The sequence below is a fragment of the Oncorhynchus masou genome, chromosome 1 (assembly GCF_036934945.1).
Source record: "Oncorhynchus masou masou isolate Uvic2021 chromosome 1, UVic_Omas_1.1, whole genome shotgun sequence".
NCBI classification, from domain to species: domain Eukaryota; kingdom Metazoa; phylum Chordata; class Actinopteri; order Salmoniformes; family Salmonidae; genus Oncorhynchus; species Oncorhynchus masou.
The window spans coordinates 76,342,229-76,362,692 of record NC_088212.1 but is presented as its reverse complement, the minus strand read 5'-3'; the positions used below and the strand labels follow the sequence as shown (position 1 = coordinate 76,362,692).

General features: G+C 56.8%; 1 protein-coding gene across 1 annotated transcript in view; it reads left to right on the top strand.

Moving 5' to 3' along the window:
• The window catches only part of LOC135550854 (transcription initiation factor TFIID subunit 4-like), a 128,680-nt gene that overhangs the window by 28,637 nt on the left and 79,579 nt on the right, over positions 1-20,464 (top strand). Inside the window, exons 3-7 of the mRNA XM_064982028.1 lie at positions 13,717-13,875; positions 15,740-15,862; positions 16,484-16,573; positions 17,679-17,882; positions 20,177-20,249. Of these exons, the coding sequence (XP_064838100.1) occupies positions 13,717-13,875; positions 15,740-15,862; positions 16,484-16,573; positions 17,679-17,882; positions 20,177-20,249 (649 nt within the window). The remainder of the gene's footprint in view (positions 1-13,716; positions 13,876-15,739; positions 15,863-16,483; positions 16,574-17,678; positions 17,883-20,176; positions 20,250-20,464) is intronic.

The window sequence follows — 20,464 nt, the reverse complement described above, 5'->3', positions numbered from 1 at the left end:
CTGTCTCACCGCCCCTCCTCCTATGCTGCCCCTGTCTCACCGCCCCTCCTCCTATACTGACCCTGTCTCACCTGCCCCTCCTCCTATACTGCCCCTGTCTCACCGCCCCTCCTCCTATGCTGCCCCTGTCTCACCTCCCCTCCTCCTATACTGACACTGTCTCACCGCCCCTCCTCCTATACTGACCCTGTCTCACCGCCACCCTTCCTATACTGACCCTGTCTCACCGCCACCCTTCCTATACTGACCCTGTCTCACCGCCACCCTTCCTATACTGACCCTGTCTCACCGCCCCTCCTCCTATACTGACCCTGTCTCACCGCCCCTCCTCTTGCACTGACCCTGTCTCACCTGCCCCTCCTCCTATACTGACCCTGTCTCACTGCCCCTCCTCCTATACTGACCCTGTCTCACCTGCTCCTACTCCTGCACTGCCCCTGTCTCACCGCCCCTCCTCCTATACTGACCCTGTCTCACCTGCCCCTCCTCCTGCACTGACCCTGTCTCACCGCCCCTCCTCCTATACTGACCCTGTCTCACCGCCCCTCCTCCTATACTGACCCTGTCTCACCTGCCCCTCCTCCTATACTGACCCTGTCTCACCGCCCCTCCTCCTATACTGCCCCTGTCTCACCGCCCCTCCTCCTATACTGACCCTGTCTCACCGCCCCTCCTCCTATACTGCCCCTGTCTCACCGCCCCTCCTCCTATGCTGCCCCTGTCTCACCGCCCCTCCTCCTATGCTGCCCCTGTCTCACCGCCCCTCCTCCTATACTGCCCCTGTCTCACCGCCCCTCCTCCTATACTGCCCCTGTCTCACCGCCCCTCCTCCTATACTGACCCTGTCTCACCGCCCCTCCTCCTATACTGACCCTGTCTCACCGCCCCTCCTCCTATACTGACCCTGTCTCACCGCCCCTCCTCCTATACTGACCCTGTCTCACCTGCCCCTCCTCCTATACTGACCCTGTCTCACCGCCCCTCCTCCTATACTGACCCTGTCTCACCGCCCCTCCTCCTATACTGACCCTGTCTCACCGCCCCTCCTCCTATACTGACCCTGTCTCACCTGCCCCTCCTCCTATACTGACCCTGTCTCACCGCCCCTCCTCCTATGCTGACCCTGTCTCACCTGCCCCTCCTCCTATACTGACCCTGTCTCACCGCCCCTCCTCCTATACTGACCCTGTCTCACCGCCCCTCCTCCTATACTGACCCTGTCTCACCGCCCCTCCTCTTGCACTGACCCTGTCTCACCTGCCCTTCCTCCTGCACTGACCCTGTCTCACCTGCCCCTCCTCCTATACTGACCCTGTCTCACCGCCCCTCCTCCTGCACTGACCCTGTCTCACCTCCCCTCCTCCTGTGCTGCCCCTGTCTCACCGCCCCTCCTCCTATACTGACCCTGTCTCACCTGCCCCTCCTCCTATACTGACCCTGTCTCACCGCCCCTCCTCCTATACTGACCCTGTCTCACCGCCCCTCCTCCTATACTGACCCTGTCTCACCGCCACCCTTCCTATACTGACCCTGTCTCACCGCCCCTCCTCCTATACTGACCCTGTCTCACCGCCCCTCCTCCTATACTGACCCTGTCTCACCTGCTCCTCCTCCTGCACTGCCCCTGTCTCACCGCCCCTCCTCCTATACTGACCCTGTCTCATGCCCCTCCTCCTGCACTGACCCTGTCTCACCGCCCCTCCTCCTATACTGACCCTGTCTCACCTGCCCCTCCTCCTATACTGCCCCTGTCTCACCGCCCCTCCTCCTATGCTGCCCCTGTCTCACCGCCCCTCCTCCTGCACTGACCCTGTCTCACCGCCCCTCCTCCTATACTGACCCTGTCTCACCGCCCATCCTCCTATACTGACCCTGTCTCACCTGCCCCTCCTCCTATACTGACCCTGTCTCACCGCCCCTCCTCCTATGCTGCCCCTGTCTCACCTGCCCCTCCTCCTATACTGACCCTGTCTCACCGCCCCTCCTCCTATGCTGCCCCTGTCTCACCGCCCCTCCTCCTATACTGACCCTGTCTCACCGCCCATCCTCCTATACTGACCCTGTTTCACCGCCCCTCCTCCTATACTGACCCTGTCTCACCGCCCCTCCTCCTGCACTGACCCTGTCTCACCGCCCCTCCTCCTATGCTGCCCCTGTCTCACCGCCCCTCCTCTTGCACTGACCCTGTCTCACCTGCCCCTCCTCCTATACTGACCCTGTCTCACTGCCCCTCCTCCTATACTGACCCTGTCTCACCTGCTCCTACTCCTGCACTGCCCCTGTCTCACCGCCCCTCCTCCTATACTGACCCTGTCTCACCTGCCCCTCCTCCTGCACTGACCCTGTCTCACCGCCCCTCCTCCTATACTGACCCTGTCTCACCGCCCCTCCTCCTATACTGACCCTGTCTCACCTGCCCCTCCTCCTATACTGACCCTGTCTCACCGCCCCTCCTCCTATACTGACCCTGTCTCACCGCCCCTCCTCCTATACTGACCCTGTCTCACCGCCCCTCCTCCTATACTGACCCTGTCTCACCTGCCCCTCCTCCTATACTGACCCTGTCTCACCGCCCCTCCTCCTATGCTGACCCTGTCTCACCTGCCCCTCCTCCTATACTGACCCTGTCTCACCGCCCCTCCTCCTATACTGACCCTGTCTCACCGCCCCTCCTCCTATACTGACCCTGTCTCACCGCCCCTCCTCTTGCACTGACCCTGTCTCACCTGCCCTTCCTCCTGCACTGACCCTGTCTCACCTGCCCCTCCTCCTATACTGACCCTGTCTCACCGCCCCTCCTCCTGCACTGACCCTGTCTCACCTCCCCTCCTCCTGTGCTGCCCCTGTCTCACCGCCCCTCCTCCTATACTGACCCTGTCTCACCTGCCCCTCCTCCTATACTGACCCTGTCTCACCGCCCCTCCTCCTATACTGACCCTGTCTCACCGCCCCTCCTCCTATACTGACCCTGTCTCACCGCCACCCTTCCTATACTGACCCTGTCTCACCGCCCCTCCTCCTATACTGACCCTGTCTCACCGCCCCTCCTCCTATACTGACCCTGTCTCACCTGCTCCTCCTCCTGCACTGCCCCTGTCTCACCGCCCCTCCTCCTATACTGACCCTGTCTCATGCCCCTCCTCCTGCACTGACCCTGTCTCACCGCCCCTCCTCCTATACTGACCCTGTCTCACCGCCCCTCCTCCTATACTGACCCTGTCTCACCGCCCCTCCTCCTATGCTGCCCCTGTCTCACCGCCCCTCCTCCTGCACTGACCCTGTCTCACCGCCCATCCTCCTATACTGACCCTGTCTCACCGCCCCTCCTCCTATACTGACCCTGTCTCACCGCCCATCCTCCTATACTGACCCTGTCTCACCTGCCCCTCCTCCTATACTGACCCTGTCTCACCGCCCCTCCTCCTATGCTGCCCCTGTCTCACCTGCCCCTCCTCCTATACTGACCCTGTCTCACCGCCCCTCCTCCTATGCTGACCCTGTCTCACCTGCCCCTCCTCCTATACTGACCCTGTCTCACCGCCCCTCCTCCTATACTGACCCTGTCTCACCGCCCCTCCTCCTATACTGACCCTGTCTCACTGCCCCTCCTCCTATACTGACCCTGTCTCACCGCCCCTCCTCCTATACTGACTCTGTCTCACCGCCCCTCCTCCTATACTGACCCTGTCTCACTGCCCCTCCTCCTATACTGACCCTGTCTCACCTGCTCCTACTCCTGCACTGCCACTGTCTCACCGCCCCTCCTCCTATACTGACCCTGTCTCACCTGCCCCTCCTCCTATACTACCCCTGTCTCACCGCCCCTCCTCCTATACTGACCCTGTCTCACCGCCCCTCCTCCTATACTGACCCTGTCTCACCGCCCCTCCTCCTATGCTGACCCTGTCTCACCGCCCCTCCTCCTATACTGACCGTGTCTCACCGCCACCCTTCCTATACTGACCCTGTCTCACCGCCCCTCCTCTTGCACTGACCCTGTCTCACCGCCCCTCCTCCTATACTGACCCTGTCTCACCGCCCCTCCTCCTATGCTGACCCTGTCTCACCGCCCCTCCTCCTATACTGACCCTGTCTCACCGCCCCTCCTCCTATACTGACCCTGTCTCACCACCCCTCCTCCTATACTGACCCTGTCTCACCGCCACCCTTCCTATACTGACCCTGTCTCACCGCCCCTCCTCCTATACTGACCCTGTCTCACCGCCCCTCCTCCTATACTGACCCTGTCTCACCTGCCCCTCCTCCTATACTGACCCTGTCTCACCTGCCCCTCCTCCTATACTGACCCTGTCTCACCGCCCCTCCTCCTATACTGACCCTGTCTCACCTGCCCCTCCTCCTATACTGACCCTGTCTCACCGCCCCTCCTCCTATGCTGACCCTGTCTCACCGCCCCTCCTCCTATACTGACCCTGTCTCACCGCCACCGTTCCTATACTGACCCTGTCTCACCGCCCCTCCTCTTGCACTGACCCTGTCTCACCGCCCCTCCTCCTATACTGACCCTGTCTCACCGCCCCTCCTCCTATACTGACCCTGTCTCACCGCCCCTCCTCCTATACTGACCCTGTCTCACCGCCACCCTTCCTATACTGACCCTGTCTCACCTGCCCCTCCTCCTATACTGACCCTGTCTCACCTCCCCTCCTCCTATACAGACCCTGTCTCACCGCCCCTCCTCCTATACTGACCCTGTCTCACCTCCCATCCTCCTATACTGACCCTGTCTCACCTGCCCCTCCTCCTATACTGACCCTGTCTCACCGCCCCTCCTCCTATACTGACCCTGTCTCACCGCCCCTCCTCCTATACTGACCCTGTCTCACCGCCCCTCCTCCTATACTGACCCTGTCTCACCGCCCCTCCTCCTATACTGACCCTGTCTCACCGCCCCTCCTCCTGCACTGACCCTGTCTCACCTCCCCTCCTCCTGTGCTGCCCCTGTCTCACCGCCCCTCCTCCTATACTGACCCTGTCTCACCTGCCCCTCCTCCTATACTGACCCTGTCTCACCGCCCCTCCTCCTATACTGACCCTGTCTCACCGCCCCTCCTCCTATACTGACCCTGTCTCACCGCCACCCTTCCTATACTGACCCTGTCTCACCGCCCCTCCTCCTATACTGACCCTGTCTCACCGCCCCTCCTCCTATACTGACCCTGTCTCACCTGCTCCTCCTCCTGCACTGCCCCTGTCTCACCGCCCCTCCTCCTATACTGACCCTGTCTCATGCCCCTCCTCCTGCACTGACCCTGTCTCACCGCCCCTCCTCCTATACTGACCCTGTCTCACCGCCCCTCCTCCTATACTGACCCTGTCTCACCGCCCCTCCTCCTATGCTGCCCCTGTCTCACCGCCCCTCCTCCTGCACTGACCCTGTCTCACCGCCCATCCTCCTATACTGACCCTGTCTCACCGCCCCTCCTCCTATACTGACCCTGTCTCACCGCCCATCCTCCTATACTGACCCTGTCTCACCTGCCCCTCCTCCTATACTGACCCTGTCTCACCGCCCCTCCTCCTATGCTGCCCCTGTCTCACCTGCCCCTCCTCCTATACTGACCCTGTCTCACCGCCCCTCCTCCTATGCTGACCCTGTCTCACCTGCCCCTCCTCCTATACTGACCCTGTCTCACCGCCCCTCCTCCTATACTGACCCTGTCTCACCGCCCCTCCTCCTATACTGACCCTGTCTCACTGCCCCTCCTCCTATACTGACCCTGTCTCACCGCCCCTCCTCCTATACTGACTCTGTCTCACCGCCCCTCCTCCTATACTGACCCTGTCTCACCTGCCCCTCCTCCTATACTGACCCTGTCTCACCGCCCCTCCTCCTATGCTGACCCTGTCTCACCTGCCCCTCCTCCTATACTGACCCTGTCTCACCGCCCCTCCTCCTATACTGACCCTGTCTCACCGCCCCTCCTCCTATACTGACCCTGTCTCACTGCCCCTCCTCCTATACTGACCCTGTCTCACCGCCCCTCCTCCTATACTGACTCTGTCTCACCGCCCCTCCTCCTATACTGACCCGGTCTCACTGCCCCTCCTCCTATACTGACCCTGTCTCACCTGCTCCTACTCCTGCACTGCCACTGTCTCACCGCCCCTCCTCCTATACTGACCCTGTCTCACCTGCCCCTCCTCCTATACTACCCCTGTCTCACCGCCCCTCCTCCTATACTGACCCTGTCTCACCGCCCCTCCTCCTATACTGACCCTGTCTCACCGCCCCTCCTCCTATGCTGACCCTGTCTCACCGCCCCTCCTCCTATACTGACCGTGTCTCACCGCCACCCTTCCTATACTGACCCTGTCTCACCGCCCCTCCTCTTGCACTGACCCTGTCTCACCGCCCCTCCTCCTATACTGACCCTGTCTCACCGCCCCTCCTCCTATGCTGACCCTGTCTCACCGCCCCTCCTCCTATACTGACCCTGTCTCACCGCCCCTCCTCCTATACTGACCCTGTCTCACCACCCCTCCTCCTATACTGACCCTGTCTCACCGCCACCCTTCCTATACTGACCCTGTCTCACCGCCCCTCCTCCTATACTGACCCTGTCTCACCGCCCCTCCTCCTATACTGACCCTGTCTCACCTGCCCCTCCTCCTATACTGACCCTGTCTCACCTGCCCCTCCTCCTATACTGACCCTGTCTCACCGCCCCGCCTCCTATACTGACCCTGTCTCACCTGCCCCTCCTCCTATACTGACCCTGTCTCACCGCCCCTCCTCCTATGCTGACCCTGTCTCACCGCCCCTCCTCCTATACTGACCCTGTCTCACCGCCACCGTTCCTATACTGACCCTGTCTCACCGCCCCTCCTCTTGCACTGACCCTGTCTCACCGCCCCTCCTCCTATACTGACCCTGTCTCACCGCCCCTCCTCCTATACTGACCCTGTCTCACCGCCCCTCCTCCTATACTGACCCTGTCTCACCGCCACCCTTCCTATACTGACCCTGTCTCACCTGCCCCTCCTCCTATACTGACCCTGTCTCACCTCCCCTCCTCCTATACAGACCCTGTCTCACCGCCCCTCCTCCTATACTGACCCTGTCTCACCTCCCATCCTCCTATACTGACCCTGTCTCACCTGCCCCTCCTCCTATACTGACCCTGTCTCACCGCCCCTCCTCCTATACTGACCCTGTCTCACCGCCCCTCCTCCTATACTGACCCTGTCTCACCGCCCCTCCTCCTATACTGACCCTGTCTCACCGCCCCTCCTCCTATACTGACCCTGTCTCACCGCCCCTCCTCCTATACTGACCCTGTCTCACCGCCCCTCCTCCTGCACTGACCCTGTCTCACCTCCCCTCCTCCTGTGCTGCCCCTGTCTCACCGCCCCTCCTCCTATACTGACCCTGTCTCACCTGCCCCTCCTCCTATACTGACCCTGTCTCACCGCCCCTCCTCCTATACTGACCCTGTCTCACCGCCCCTCCTCCTATACTGACCCTGTCTCACCGCCACCCTTCCTATACTGACCCTGTCTCACCGCCCCTCCTCCTATACTGACCCTGTCTCACCGCCCCTCCTCCTATACTGACCCTGTCTCACCTGCTCCTCCTCCTGCACTGCCCCTGTCTCACCGCCCCTCCTCCTATACTGACCCTGTCTCATGCCCCTCCTCCTGCACTGACCCTGTCTCACCGCCCCTCCTCTTATACTGACCCTGTCTCACCGCCCCTCCTCCTATACTGACCCTGTCTCACCGCCCCTCCTCCTATGCTGCCCCTGTCTCACCGCCCCTCCTCCTGCACTGACCCTGTCTCACCGCCCATCCTCCTATACTGACCCTGTCTCACCGCCCCTCCTCCTATACTGACCCTGTCTCACCGCCCATCCTCCTATACTGACCCTGTCTCACCTGCCCCTCCTCCTATACTGACCCTGTCTCACCGCCCCTCCTCCTATGCTGCCCCTGTCTCACCTGCCCCTCCTCCTATACTGACCCTGTCTCACCGCCCCTCCTCCTATGCTGACCCTGTCTCACCTGCCCCTCCTCCTATACTGACCCTGTCTCACCGCCCCTCCTCCTATACTGACCCTGTCTCACCGCCCCTCCTCCTATACTGACCCTGTCTCACTGCCCCTCCTCCTATACTGACCCTGTCTCACCGCCCCTCCTCCTATACTGACTCTGTCTCACCGCCCCTCCTCCTATACTGACCCTGTCTCACCTGCCCCTCCTACTATACTGACCCTGTCTCACCTGCCCCTCCTCCTATACTGCCCCTGTCTCACCTGCCCCTCCTCCTATACTGACCCTGTCTCACCTGCCCCTCCTCCTATACTGACCCTGTCTCACCTGCCCCTCCTCCTATACTGACCCTGTCTCACCTGCCCTTCCTCCTATACTGACCCTGTCTCACCGCCCCTCCTCCTATACTGACCCTGTCTCACCGCTCCTCCTCCTATACTGACCCTGTCTCACTGCCCCTCCTCCTATACTGACCCTGTCTCACCTGCTCCTACTCCTGCACTGCCACTGTCTCACCGCCCCTCCTCCTATACTGACCCTGTCTCACCTGCCCCTCCTCCTATACTACCCCTGTCTCACCGCCCCTCCTCCTATACTGACCCTGTCTCACCGCCCCTCCTCCTATACTGACCCTGTCTCACCGCCCCTCCTCCTATGCTGACCCTGTCTCACCGCCCCTCCTCCTATACTGACCGTGTCTCACCGCCACCCTTCCTATACTGACCCTGTCTCACCGCCCCTCCTCTTGCACTGACCCTGTCTCACCGCCCCTCCTCCTATACTGACCCTGTCTCACCGCCCCTCCTCCTATGCTGACCCTGTCTCACCGCCCCTCCTCCTATACTGACCCTGTCTCACCGCCCCTCCTCCTATACTGACCCTGTCTCACCACCCCTCCTCCTATACTGACCCTGTCTCACCGCCACCCTTCCTATACTGACCCTGTCTCACCGCCCCTCCTCCTATACTGACCCTGTCTCACCGCCCCTCCTCCTATACTGACCCTGTCTCACCTGCCCCTCCTCCTATACTGACCCTGTCTCACCTGCCCCTCCTCCTATACTGACCCTGTCTCACCGCCCCTCCTCCTATACTGACCCTGTCTCACCTGCCCCTCCTCCTATACTGACCCTGTCTCACCGCCCCTCCTCCTATGCTGACCCTGTCTCACCGCCCCTCCTCCTATACTGACCCTGTCTCACCGCCACCCTTCCTATACTGACCCTGTCTCACCTGCCCCTCCTCCTATACTGACCCTGTCTCACCTCCCCTCCTCCTATACAGACCCTGTCTCACCGCCCCTCCTCCTATACTGACCCTGTCTCACCTCCCATCCTCCTATACTGACCCTGTCTCACCTGCCCCTCCTCCTATACTGACCCTGTCTCACCGCCCCTCCTCCTATACTGACCCTGTCTCACCGCCCCTCCTCCTATACTGACCCTGTCTCACCGCCCCTTCTCCTATACTGACCCTGTCTCACCGCCCCTCCTCCTATACTGACCCTGTCTCACCGCCCCTCCTCCTATACTGACCCTGTCTCACCTGCCCCTCCTCCTGCACTGACCCTGTCTCACCACCCCTCCTCCTATACTGACCCTGTCTCACCTGCCCCTCCTCCTGCACTGACCCTGTCTCACCGCCCCTCCTCCTATGCTGCCCCTGTCTCACCGCCCCTCCTCCTATACTGACCCTGTCTCACCGCCCCTCCTCCTATACTGACCCTGTCTCACCTGCCCCTCCTCCTATACTGCCCCTGTCTCACCGCCCCTCCTCCTATGCTGCCCCTGTCTCACCTCCCCTCCTCCTATACTGACCCTGTCTCACCGCCCCTCCTCCTGCACTGACCCTGTCTCACCGCCCCTCCTCCTATGCTGCCCCTGTCTCACTGCCCCTCCTCCTATACTGACCCTGTCTCACCGCCCCTCCTCCTATACTGACCCTGTCTCACCTGCCCCTCCTCCTATACTGACCCTGTCTCACCTGCCCCTCCTCCTATACTGACCCTGTCTCACCGCCCCTCCTCCTATGCTGCCCCTGTCTCACCTCCCCTCCTCCTATACTGACCCTGTCTCACCTGCCCCTCCTCCTCTACTGACCCTGTCTCACCGCCCCTCCTCCTATACTGACCCTGTCTCACCGCCACCCTTCCTATACTGACCCTGTCTCACCGCCCCTCCTCTTGCACTGACCCTGTCTCACCTGCCCTTCCTCCTATACTGACCCTGTCTCACCGCCCCTCCTCCTATACTGACCCTGTCTCACCGCTCCTCCTCCTATACTGACCCTGTCTCACTGCCCCTCCTCCTATACTGACCCTGTTTCACCTGCTCCTACTCCTGCACTGCCCCTGTCTCACCGCCCCTCCTCCTATACTGACCCTGTCTCACCTGCCCCTCCTCCTATACTACCCCTGTCTCACCGCCCCTCCTCCTATACTGACCCTGTCTCACCGCCCCTCCTCCTATACTGACCCTGTCTCACCGCCCCTCCTCCTATACTGACCCTGTCTCACTGCCCCTCCTCCTATACTGACCCTGTCTCACCTGCTCCTCCTCCTGCACTGACCCTGTCTCACCGCCCCTCCTCCTGCACTGACCCTGTCTCACCTGCCCCTCCTCCTATACTGACCCTGTCTCACCGCCCCTCCTCCTATACTGACCCTGTCTCACCGCTCCTCCTCCTATACTGACCCTGTCTCACTGCCCCTCCTCCTATACTGACCCTGTCTCACCTGCTCCTACTCCTGCACTGCCCCTGTCTCACCGCCCCTCCTCCTATACTGACCCTGTCTCACCTGCTCCTACTCCTGCACTGCCCCTGTCTCACCGCCCCTCCTCCTGCACTGACCCTGTCTCACCGCCCCTCCTCCTATGCTGCCCCTGTCTCACCGCCCCTCCTCCTATACTGACCCTGTCTCACCGCCCCTCCTCCTATACTGACCCTGTCTCACCTGCCCCTCCTCCTATACTGACCCTGTCTCACCGCCCCTCCTCCTATGCTGACCCTGTCTCACCGCCCCTCCTCCTATACTGACCCTGTCTCACCTGCCCCTCCTCCTATACTGACCCTGTCTCACCGCCCCTCCTCCTATACTGACCCTGTATCACCGCCCCTCCTCCTATACTGACCCTGTCTCACCTGCCCCTCCTCCTTTACTGACCCTGTCTCACCGCCCCTCCTCCTATACTGACCCTGTCTCACCGCCCCTCCTCCTATACTGACCCTGTCTCACCGGCCCTCCTCCTATACTGACCCTGTCTCACCGCCCCTCCTCCTATGCTGCCCCTGTCTCACCTCCCCTCCTCCTATACTGACCCTGTCTCACCGCCCCTCCTCCTATACTGACCCTGTCTCACCGCCCCTCCTCCTATACTGACCCTGTCTCACCGCCCCTCCTCCTATACTGACCGTGTCTCACCTGCCCCTCCTCCTATACTGACCCTGTCTCACCGCCCCTCCTCTTGCACTGACCCTGTCTCACCTGCCCTTCCTTCTATACTGACCCTGTCTCACCGCCCCTCCTCCTATACTGACCCTGTCTCACCGCTCCTCCTCCTATACTGACCCTGTCTCGCTGCCCCTCCTCCTATACTGACCCTGTTTCACCTGCTCCTACTCCTGCACTGCCCCTGTCTCACCGCCCCTCCTCCTATACTGACCCTGTCTCACCTGCCCCTCCTCCTATACTACCCCTGTCTCACCGCCCCTCCTCCTATACTGACCCTGTCTCACCTGCCCCTCCTCCTATACTGACCCTGTCTCACCGCCCCTCCTCCTATACTGACCCTGTCTCACCGCTCCTCCTCCTATACTGACCCTGTCTCACTGCCCCTCCTCCTATACTGACCCTGTCTCACCTGCTCCTACTCCTGCACTGCCCCTGTCTCACCGCCCCTCCTCCTATACTGACCCTGTCTCACCTGCTCCTACTCCTGCACTGCCCCTGTCTCACCGCCCCTCCTCCTGCACTGACCCTGTCTCACCGCCCCTCCTCCTATGCTGCCCCTGTCTCACCGCCCCTCCTCCTATACTGACCCTGTCTCACCGCCCCTCCTCCTATACTGACCCTGTCTCACCTGCCCCTCCTCCTATACTGACCCTGTCTCACCGCCCCTCCTCCTATGCTGACCCTGTCTCACCGCCCCTCCTCCTATACTGACCCTGTCTCACCTGCCCCTCCTCCTATACTGACCCTGTCTCACCGCCCCTCCTCCTATACTGACCCTGTCTCACCGCCCCTCCTCCTATACTGACCCTGTCTCACCTGCCCCTCCTCCTTTACTGACCCTGTCTCACCGCCCCTCCTCCTATACTGACCCTGTCTCACCGCCCCTCCTCCTATACTGACCCTGTCTCACCGGCCCTCCTCCTATACTGACCCTGTCTCACCGCCCCTCCTCCTATGCTGCCCCTGTCTCACCTCCCCTCCTCCTATACTGACCCTGTCTCACCGCCCCTCCTCCTATACTGACCCTGTCTCACCGCCCCTCCTCCTATACTGACCCTGTCTCACCGCCCCTCCTCCTATACTGACCGTGTCTCACCTGCCCCTCCTCCTATACTGACCCTGTCTCACCGCCCCTCCTCTTGCACTGACCCTGTCTCACCTGCCCTTCCTTCTATACTGACCCTGTCTCACCGCCCCTCCTCCTATACTGACCCTGTCTCACCGCTCCTCCTCCTATACTGACCCTGTCTCGCTGCCCCTCCTCCTATACTGACCCTGTTTCACCTGCTCCTACTCCTGCACTGCCCCTGTCTCACCGCCCCTCCTCCTATACTGACCCTGTCTCACCTGCCCCTCCTCCTATACTACCCCTGTCTCACCGCCCCTCCTCCTATACTGACCCTGTCTCACCGCCCCTCCTCCTATACTGACCCTGTCTCACTGCCCCTCCTCCTATACTGACCCTGTCTCACCTGCTCCTCCTCCTGCACTGACCCTGTCTCACCGCCCCTCCTCCTGCACTGACCCTGTCTCTTTTTCTTTCTCTCTGTTTATTTTCTGCAGTGTCCTGTGACCTCTCAGGCTATTCGGCCATGCCCTCCTTTCCAGGCCAAGATGGTGCCGTTTCCCTCTCCCACTTCTAGTCCTGTCCTCCAGATCTCCTCCTCCACTGCGCCACCTTCTATGAGCAGACTCTCCACTTCAGAACTTCCCATCTCTCCATCCTTCCATCCCTCTCAGACCCTCCATCCCTTCATCCTGTTCCTCTTCTTCCTTCTCCCCTTTCTCCTCCTTTTCGTCGTCGTCCGCCTCCTCTTCCTCCTCTTCCTCCTCCTCCTCACCTCTTTACCTACACAAACCTACAAATGTTTCTAATCTGGGCGCATCCCATCTGACCCTTTTAACAGAGTAGAGAGTTAATTATTGAATGATAAATTCAGTCAAAATTGAATTATTTGTCTATTGCTGGAACTTTACAGAGTTTTGTCCAAGACCAGTGGGGGGACACAGGTGGGGGATTACTGGTATGTTTAGGGTTTTCTAGTCAGGTACATCATTATTGGGAGGAGCTGTTTTCCTTGAATGTCCCCCAGTCCCCTCTCCTCCCCTCCTCTCTGTTCAGCAATGTCCACAGAAGTCAGGACACCCGATGTGACAGGAGCGCCGTGCTGTTTCCCTCCTGTTCTCTGTGGCCTTGCTGGAAGCTCCCTTCACGTCCTGTTTATCTCTCTGTCTGCTCCTTGCTCTTCCAGAAGGGCCCCATGGCGCCGGCTGTGGCAGTGACGGCTCCCCAACAGGCCCCCGTGGTAATGGCCCCCCAGGTCCAGGCTGGGGCCCAGGCTGCCTCACAGCCAGCCCTGCCCCCACAGACCAGCGTCCCTGTAGTCTCAGGAGCCTCTGTCATCTCCCAGGTCTGTACTCTGCTCTGCTCCAGTCTGCCGGCCTCCTCTGGGCTGGTTAGGCTCCTCAAGCCCCAGTGCTGTCACAGCTGCCAGCAAGCTGGCTGTGTCTCTACCATGGCCATGGCCCCACACAGCTGGGCATAGTGGGCATAGCCTCACACACAAACACATGTACATACAGTGGGGCAAAAAAGTATTTAGTCAGCCACCAATTGTGCAAGTTCTCCCACTTAAAAAGATGAGAGAGGCCTGTAATTTTCATCATAGGTACACTTCAACTATGACAGACAAAATGAGGGGGAAAAATCCAGAAAATCACATTATAGGATTTTTAATGAATTTATTTGCAAATTATGGTGGAAAATAAGTATTTGGTCAATAACAAAAGTTTATCTCAATACTTTGTTAAATACCCTTTGTTGGCAATGACAGAGGTCAAACGTGTTCTGTAAGTCTTCACAAGGTAAACCCACACTGTTGCTGGTATTTTGGACCATTCCTCCATGTAGATCTCCTCTAGAGCAGTGATGTTTTTGGGCTGTTGCTGGGCAACACGGACTTTCAACTCCCTCCAAAGATTTTCTATGGGGTTGAGATCTGGAGACTGGCTCGGCCACTCCAGGACCTTGAAATGCTTCTTACGAAGCCACTCCTTCGTTGCCCGGGCGGTGTGTTTGGGATCGTTGTCATGCTGAAAGACCCAGCCACGTTTCATCTTCAAAGCCCTTGCTGATGGAAGGAAGTTTTCACTCAAAATCTCACGATACATGGCCCCATTCATTCTTTCCTTTACACGGATCAGTCGTGCTGGTCCCTTTTGCTGAAAAACAACCCCAAAGCATGATGTTTCCACCCCCATGCTTCACAGTAGGTATGGTGTTCTTTGGATGGTGTTCTTTGGTTTTTCCCAAAAAGTCATTTGGTTTCATCTGACCATATGACATTCTCCCAATCTTCTTCTGGATCATTCAAATGCTCTATAGCAAACTTCAGACGGGCCTGGACATGTACTGGCTTAGGCAGGGGGACACGTCTGGCACTGCAGGATTTGAGTCCCTGGCGGCGTAGTGTGTTACTGATGGTAGGCTTTGTTACTTTGGTCCCAGCTCTCTGCAGGTCATTCACTAGGTCCCCCCGTGTGGTTCTGGGATTTTTGCTCACCGTTCTTGTGATCATTTTGACCATACGGGGTGAGATCTTGCGTGGAGCCCCAGATCAAGGGAGATTATCAGTGGTCTTGTATGTCTTTCATTTCCTAATAATTGCTCCCACAGTTGATTTCTTCAAACCAAGCTGCTTACCTATTGCAGATTCAGTCTTCCCAGCCTGGTGCAGGTCTACAATTTTGTTTCTGGTGTCCTTTGACAGCTCTTTGGTCTTGGCCATAGTGGAGTTTGGAGTGTGACTGATTGAGGTTGTGGACAGGTGTCTTTTATACTGATAACAAGTTCAAACAGGTGCCATTAATACAGGTAACGAGTGGAGGACAGAGGAGCCTCTTAAAGAAGATGTTACAGGTCTGTGAGTGCCAGAAATCTTGCTTGTTTGTAGGTGACCAAATACTTATTTTCCACCATAATTTGCAAATAAATTCATTAAAAATCCTACAATGTGATTTTCTGAATTTCTTTTACTCATTTTGTCTGTTATAGTTGAAATGTACCTATGATGAAAATTACAGGACTCTCTCATCTTTTTAAGTGGGAGAACTTGCACAATTGGTGGCTGAGTAAATACTTTTTTGCCCCACTGTGCACTCACAGACTCTTCCCCGGGGTCCACTCCGATCCACAAACACTGAGCGATAAAGTATCCTACATATTTATTGATAAAATCATATCTTTACATGCTTATTGAATTTGCAATTTCCTAGGAGATGCAGGAGAATGTGAAGAAGTGTAAGAACTTCTTGGCCACCCTGATAAAGCTGGCTTCCCACAACTCTCCATCACCTGAGACCTCCAAAAATGTCAAGTCACTGGTCCAGGATCTACTGGTGAGTCTCACTACCGTAACTCATAATTTACCTCTACATTACCACATCATTACATTATTTCTACATTATCTCTACATTACTGTGTTATCAACAGAGAAACATGGAATGCTACTTTCTTTGCCCTACACTCTTAGAAAAAAAGGTACTATATAGAACCGAAAAGGGTTCTTTGGCTGTCCAAATAAGATAACCCCTTGAAGAACCCTTTTGATTCTAGGTAGAGCCCTTTACAAATGGAACCCAAATTAATTCTACCTGGAACCAAAATGGGGAGCCTAAGAGTGGAGGAAGAATATTTCTGACGTTGACAGGTTGTGTGATGTAATGTATTTCTTCATCTCTAGATGGCAGCATTAAACTCTAACATGATCCAGAGGGATGCTGTTGTTTAGGATATTATTTATTCAGAGCTGTTAATGAGATGTATCCCAGGGGGATGTTAAAATATGAATCAATATCAACACCGTCGTTGAGGTGATTTCACCTCATCTCAATGTGCTCAGAAATCACATTGCACATCGCCTCAATCACATGCTCTGCTCTCTGTTGTACAAGTGTGTCACATCACATAACAAGGAGCTGACGGGGTTAATAAACCTCCCTCTCTTCTCCCGCTCACAGGATGCTAAGATTGAGCCTGAGGAGTTCACCAACAGACTGCAGTCAGAGCTCAAGTCGTCTCCTCAGCCCTACCTGGTCCCCTTCCTCAAGGTTTGTACTGTATCTACTCAGGATACATTTGGACACTCCTCGTCATGGATGTAAAAGCATTGGTTGGTGAAAACATTGTCTGGAGGGAGTTTATACAATGTTATATACAATGTTATAAAATCAATGTAAGAAAGTGTGCAAGTGTACCCTTCAGGAGAAAGGTGGAGAACGTAAAACAGCCAGAGTGGCAGTGGAGAGGCCAGCCCATGTGACCCAGGCAGGGGCAGCTCCCCTGGCCTGACTTCAGACTCTGTGTGACAGTGGCCCCTGCAGCTGTCCGTGCCAGTAGCCAGCAGGCCTCTCCAGCCATCCGTGATGAGTGTCACATCATGCCACTGCCACCCAGCCTTCCCTCCCTGAGCAGAGCAGAGCCAGCCAGCCACCCAGCCTTCCCTCCCTCCACAGAGCAGAGCCAGCCAGCCCTCCTTCCCTCCCTGAGCAGAGCAGAGCCAGCCAGCCACCCACCCAGCCTTCCCTCCCTCCACAGAGCAGAGCCAGCCAGCCCTCCTTCCCTCCCTCCCTGCGCAGAGCAGAGCCAGCCAGCCACCCAGCCTTCCCTCCCTCCCTCCACAGAGCAGAGCCAGCCAGCCAGCCACCCACCCAGCCTTCCCTCCCTCCACAGAGCAGAGCCAGCCAGCCCTCCTTCCCTCCCTCCCTGCGCAGAGCAGAGCCAGCCAGCCAGCCACCCAGCCTTCCCTCCCTCTACAGAGCAGAGCCAGCCAGCCACCCAGCCTTCCCTGCCTGAGCAGAGCAGAGCCAGCCAGCCACAAACACAGTCATGTTGTCATGCAATGTTAGGACGTATACATCAAAATATGCCACAGACCAAACATTTTTCAGGTCTACTGCTGGAGTGTTTGTCCCAAATGTTTGGCTAATGGATGAGCACTTGTCCATTGAGCCTACATGTCAAGTATAATACACGTCATTTTAATATTCACGATTTGGGAGAATTATTTGTGATAATGATATCTATATTTGTACAACAATGTAAGAATAATTTGCACATTTGATAATTTAGAAGAAATAAAAAACATTTAATGGCTTATTTTTACTATGTACGGTATGTTAATACCCCTGTTGTGTGTGATCTGCCCGTCAACAGAAAAGCCTCCCGGCCCTGCGGCTGTCTCTGCTCAACATTCAGCATTCCCTGATCCAGCCTCTGCCGCAGGCCAAAGCCACCCCCACCCCCACCACAGGCACCAGCTCTGCCATCATGGCCGTCCCAGCTGTCCGCGGCCGCCTCCCCAGCAGCGTCAGCACCACGGGGACCAGTGTCGGGGCCCAGGGACACACAGCTGCCCTGGTAGGTACAGTACACTCACAGTCAGAGCTGTCCCAAACTCACACTTCCAGTCACAGAGATCAGCCACAGTCATACAGTCCACTGGCCCAAACATAGATGACCCCTGGTTATGACTCCCTGTGGAAGTATTAGAACTAATAGAACATGTTTTGGCCTCGGTTCTGTTGTTAAGGTTGATGATACTGTAATACTCTGATACTTACTTATCAGTGGGGTAAATAAGTGTTTGTTCTAGATTTCCAGAGTTTTGATTGCGTCTTCACTAAATCCAAGGTCATTTGTCTTGGTATGTACCTAAGCACCAAAGGAGTAATGAGTGAGGTTCCCCAGGCCCCAGTAGTAGAGATGTGTCTCCCAGTGCTCAGAGACTGAGGCAGAGCTGGATGTGGTCCAGTGGAGAACAGCTTCACTGACAGGCTAGGCCAGCACACCACACACCATACAGAGGCTTAGCCAAGGCAGATGGCCACGGGGCTGGATCAGTGCACTCCCATGGGGCCTGTGTTTGTGTGTATGTGTACGTTTGGTGTGTTTGTGTGTGTGTGTGTGTGTATGATAGGTGTGTGTGTTTGTGTGTGTGTGTATGGCTATGCCTGTGCCCAGTGGTGTGTGTATACACATGTGAGTCAATGGAGCGCTTTGCTGGCTCACAGAGGAGAGTCATCCATTGAGACTACCCAAGGTCAGAGCCCGCTGGCATCCGATGCTGGCGGGGACATCCCCTCTCTGAGGACAGACTGGCAGGGTAGCCTGGGCTGGGGCACAGGGCTGGGTGGTGGTGGTGGTGCCCTCCGCACCACTCATCTGCTGCTGCTGGTTGGGAGGGTCGTGGGTGAGGGGAGGTAACTAGGTCATAGCTGGGTCAGTTTGAGAGCTGCTGTGTGTGGCTGCAGCTGTACAGCAGTTACTGTAGTGGAGCACTGTCACAAAGGACTCTGACTCTGCTCTGCCAGCCTACACACACACACAGAGAGAGACACACACTGCTCTGCCAGCCCTCTGCTCTCCCACCAGACTATTGGCTGGACTGATCCTGTGTCAACTCAATCACCAAAGGTCTGACATTCAAAGCAGTTGTAATTACTAGACTATAGCTCCTGGTATAACACCAGTCTGAAGCTAACACTTGGTTCAGGTTTTGGAACCAGGGAACCCTGTATGTTCTTTATAGTGTGTTCCTAATACAACCACAAAAATGTCCCCAATTTTCGATTCTTGGACTTACCTGTGATATTATCAAACTGTGTTGTGGGTTTGCCAGAGGTGCTACCTTCTCTATTCTGGCTGCTGAATGTATTTTCCTCTTTGAGGCCCTGCAGGGGATCTCTGGGAGAAATGGCTTCTATCTTTTTCAAGCCTTGAACAGTAATATAGCATGTGTCAGGGAATGGAAAACAAGGCTAAAAAATATGCAGTGAGAAGCAAACTGGTGTGAATGGATGGCTGGGCCTCAGGCCTGTCCCACAGCTAGGCTGCATGCTAGGAAGGAAGTGGCTCTATTAGCGCAGAAGCAGCTCCTCTCCTCTCCTCTCCTCCACTTCCTTCTTCTCTGTCTTCACTTTTTCACTCTGCTGTTCCTCCTCTTCCTCCTCCCGTTGTTTTATGCGACACACACACACTGGCCCATTCCCCCCTCCCCATACAGAGATACCTTTTTTCATGTCAAAATGAATTGGGATCAATCAATTTAAATGACAAGACCTGCTTTTCATTGTATTTACCATTCTTCTTCTTCTCTCTCTCCCTCTCTTTCTCTTTCTCTCTCCCCCTCTCCCTATCTCCCTATCTCCCTCTCTCCCCCCTCTCTCTCTCCCTCTCTCCCTCTCTCTCTCCCCCCTCTCTCTCTCCCTCTCTCCCTCTCTTTCTCTCTCTCTCTCTCCCCCTCTCCCTATCTCCCTCTCTCCCTCTCTCTCCCTATCTCACTATCTCCCCTTCTCCCTCTCTCCCCTCTCTTTCTCTCTCTCTCTCTCTCCCTCTCTCCCCTCTCTTTCTCTCTCTCTCTCTCTCTCTCTCCCTCTCTCCCCCCTCTCTCTCTCCCTCTCTCCCCCCTCTCTCTCTCTCTCTCCTTCTCTCTCTCTCTCTCTCTCTCTCTCTCTCCCTCTCCCTCTCTCCCCCCCTCTTTCTCTCTCTCTCTCTCTCTCTCTCTCTCTCCCTCTCTCCCCCCCTCTTTCTCTCTCTCTCTCTCTCTCTCTCTCTCTCTCTCTCTCTCTCTGTCTCTCTCTCTCTCTCTTCCTCTCTCTCTCTCTCTCTCTCTCTCTCTCTCTCTCTCTCTCCCTCCAACCCTCCTTCCTCAGGGTATCAAGCAAGCGGGAACCTCTGGTTGCCAGGTCAGGATGCCCATGTTGATCACACCATTAAGAACACAAGGTGACTATAGCGTATCTCCATGCCTTGATACATATTTCCTATGGTACTACAGAGAATCCTTATCTCACACCAGACAGATAGGAGAGCTGAGAACAGGTGTTTCCTATCCTGCTGTACCCCATCCTTTCATCAAACATTTACACTGCTACCATCTCACACTGATTCACAAACACTGACTGAACACACTGAATCAAGCCCTAAAACATCTCCTAAAT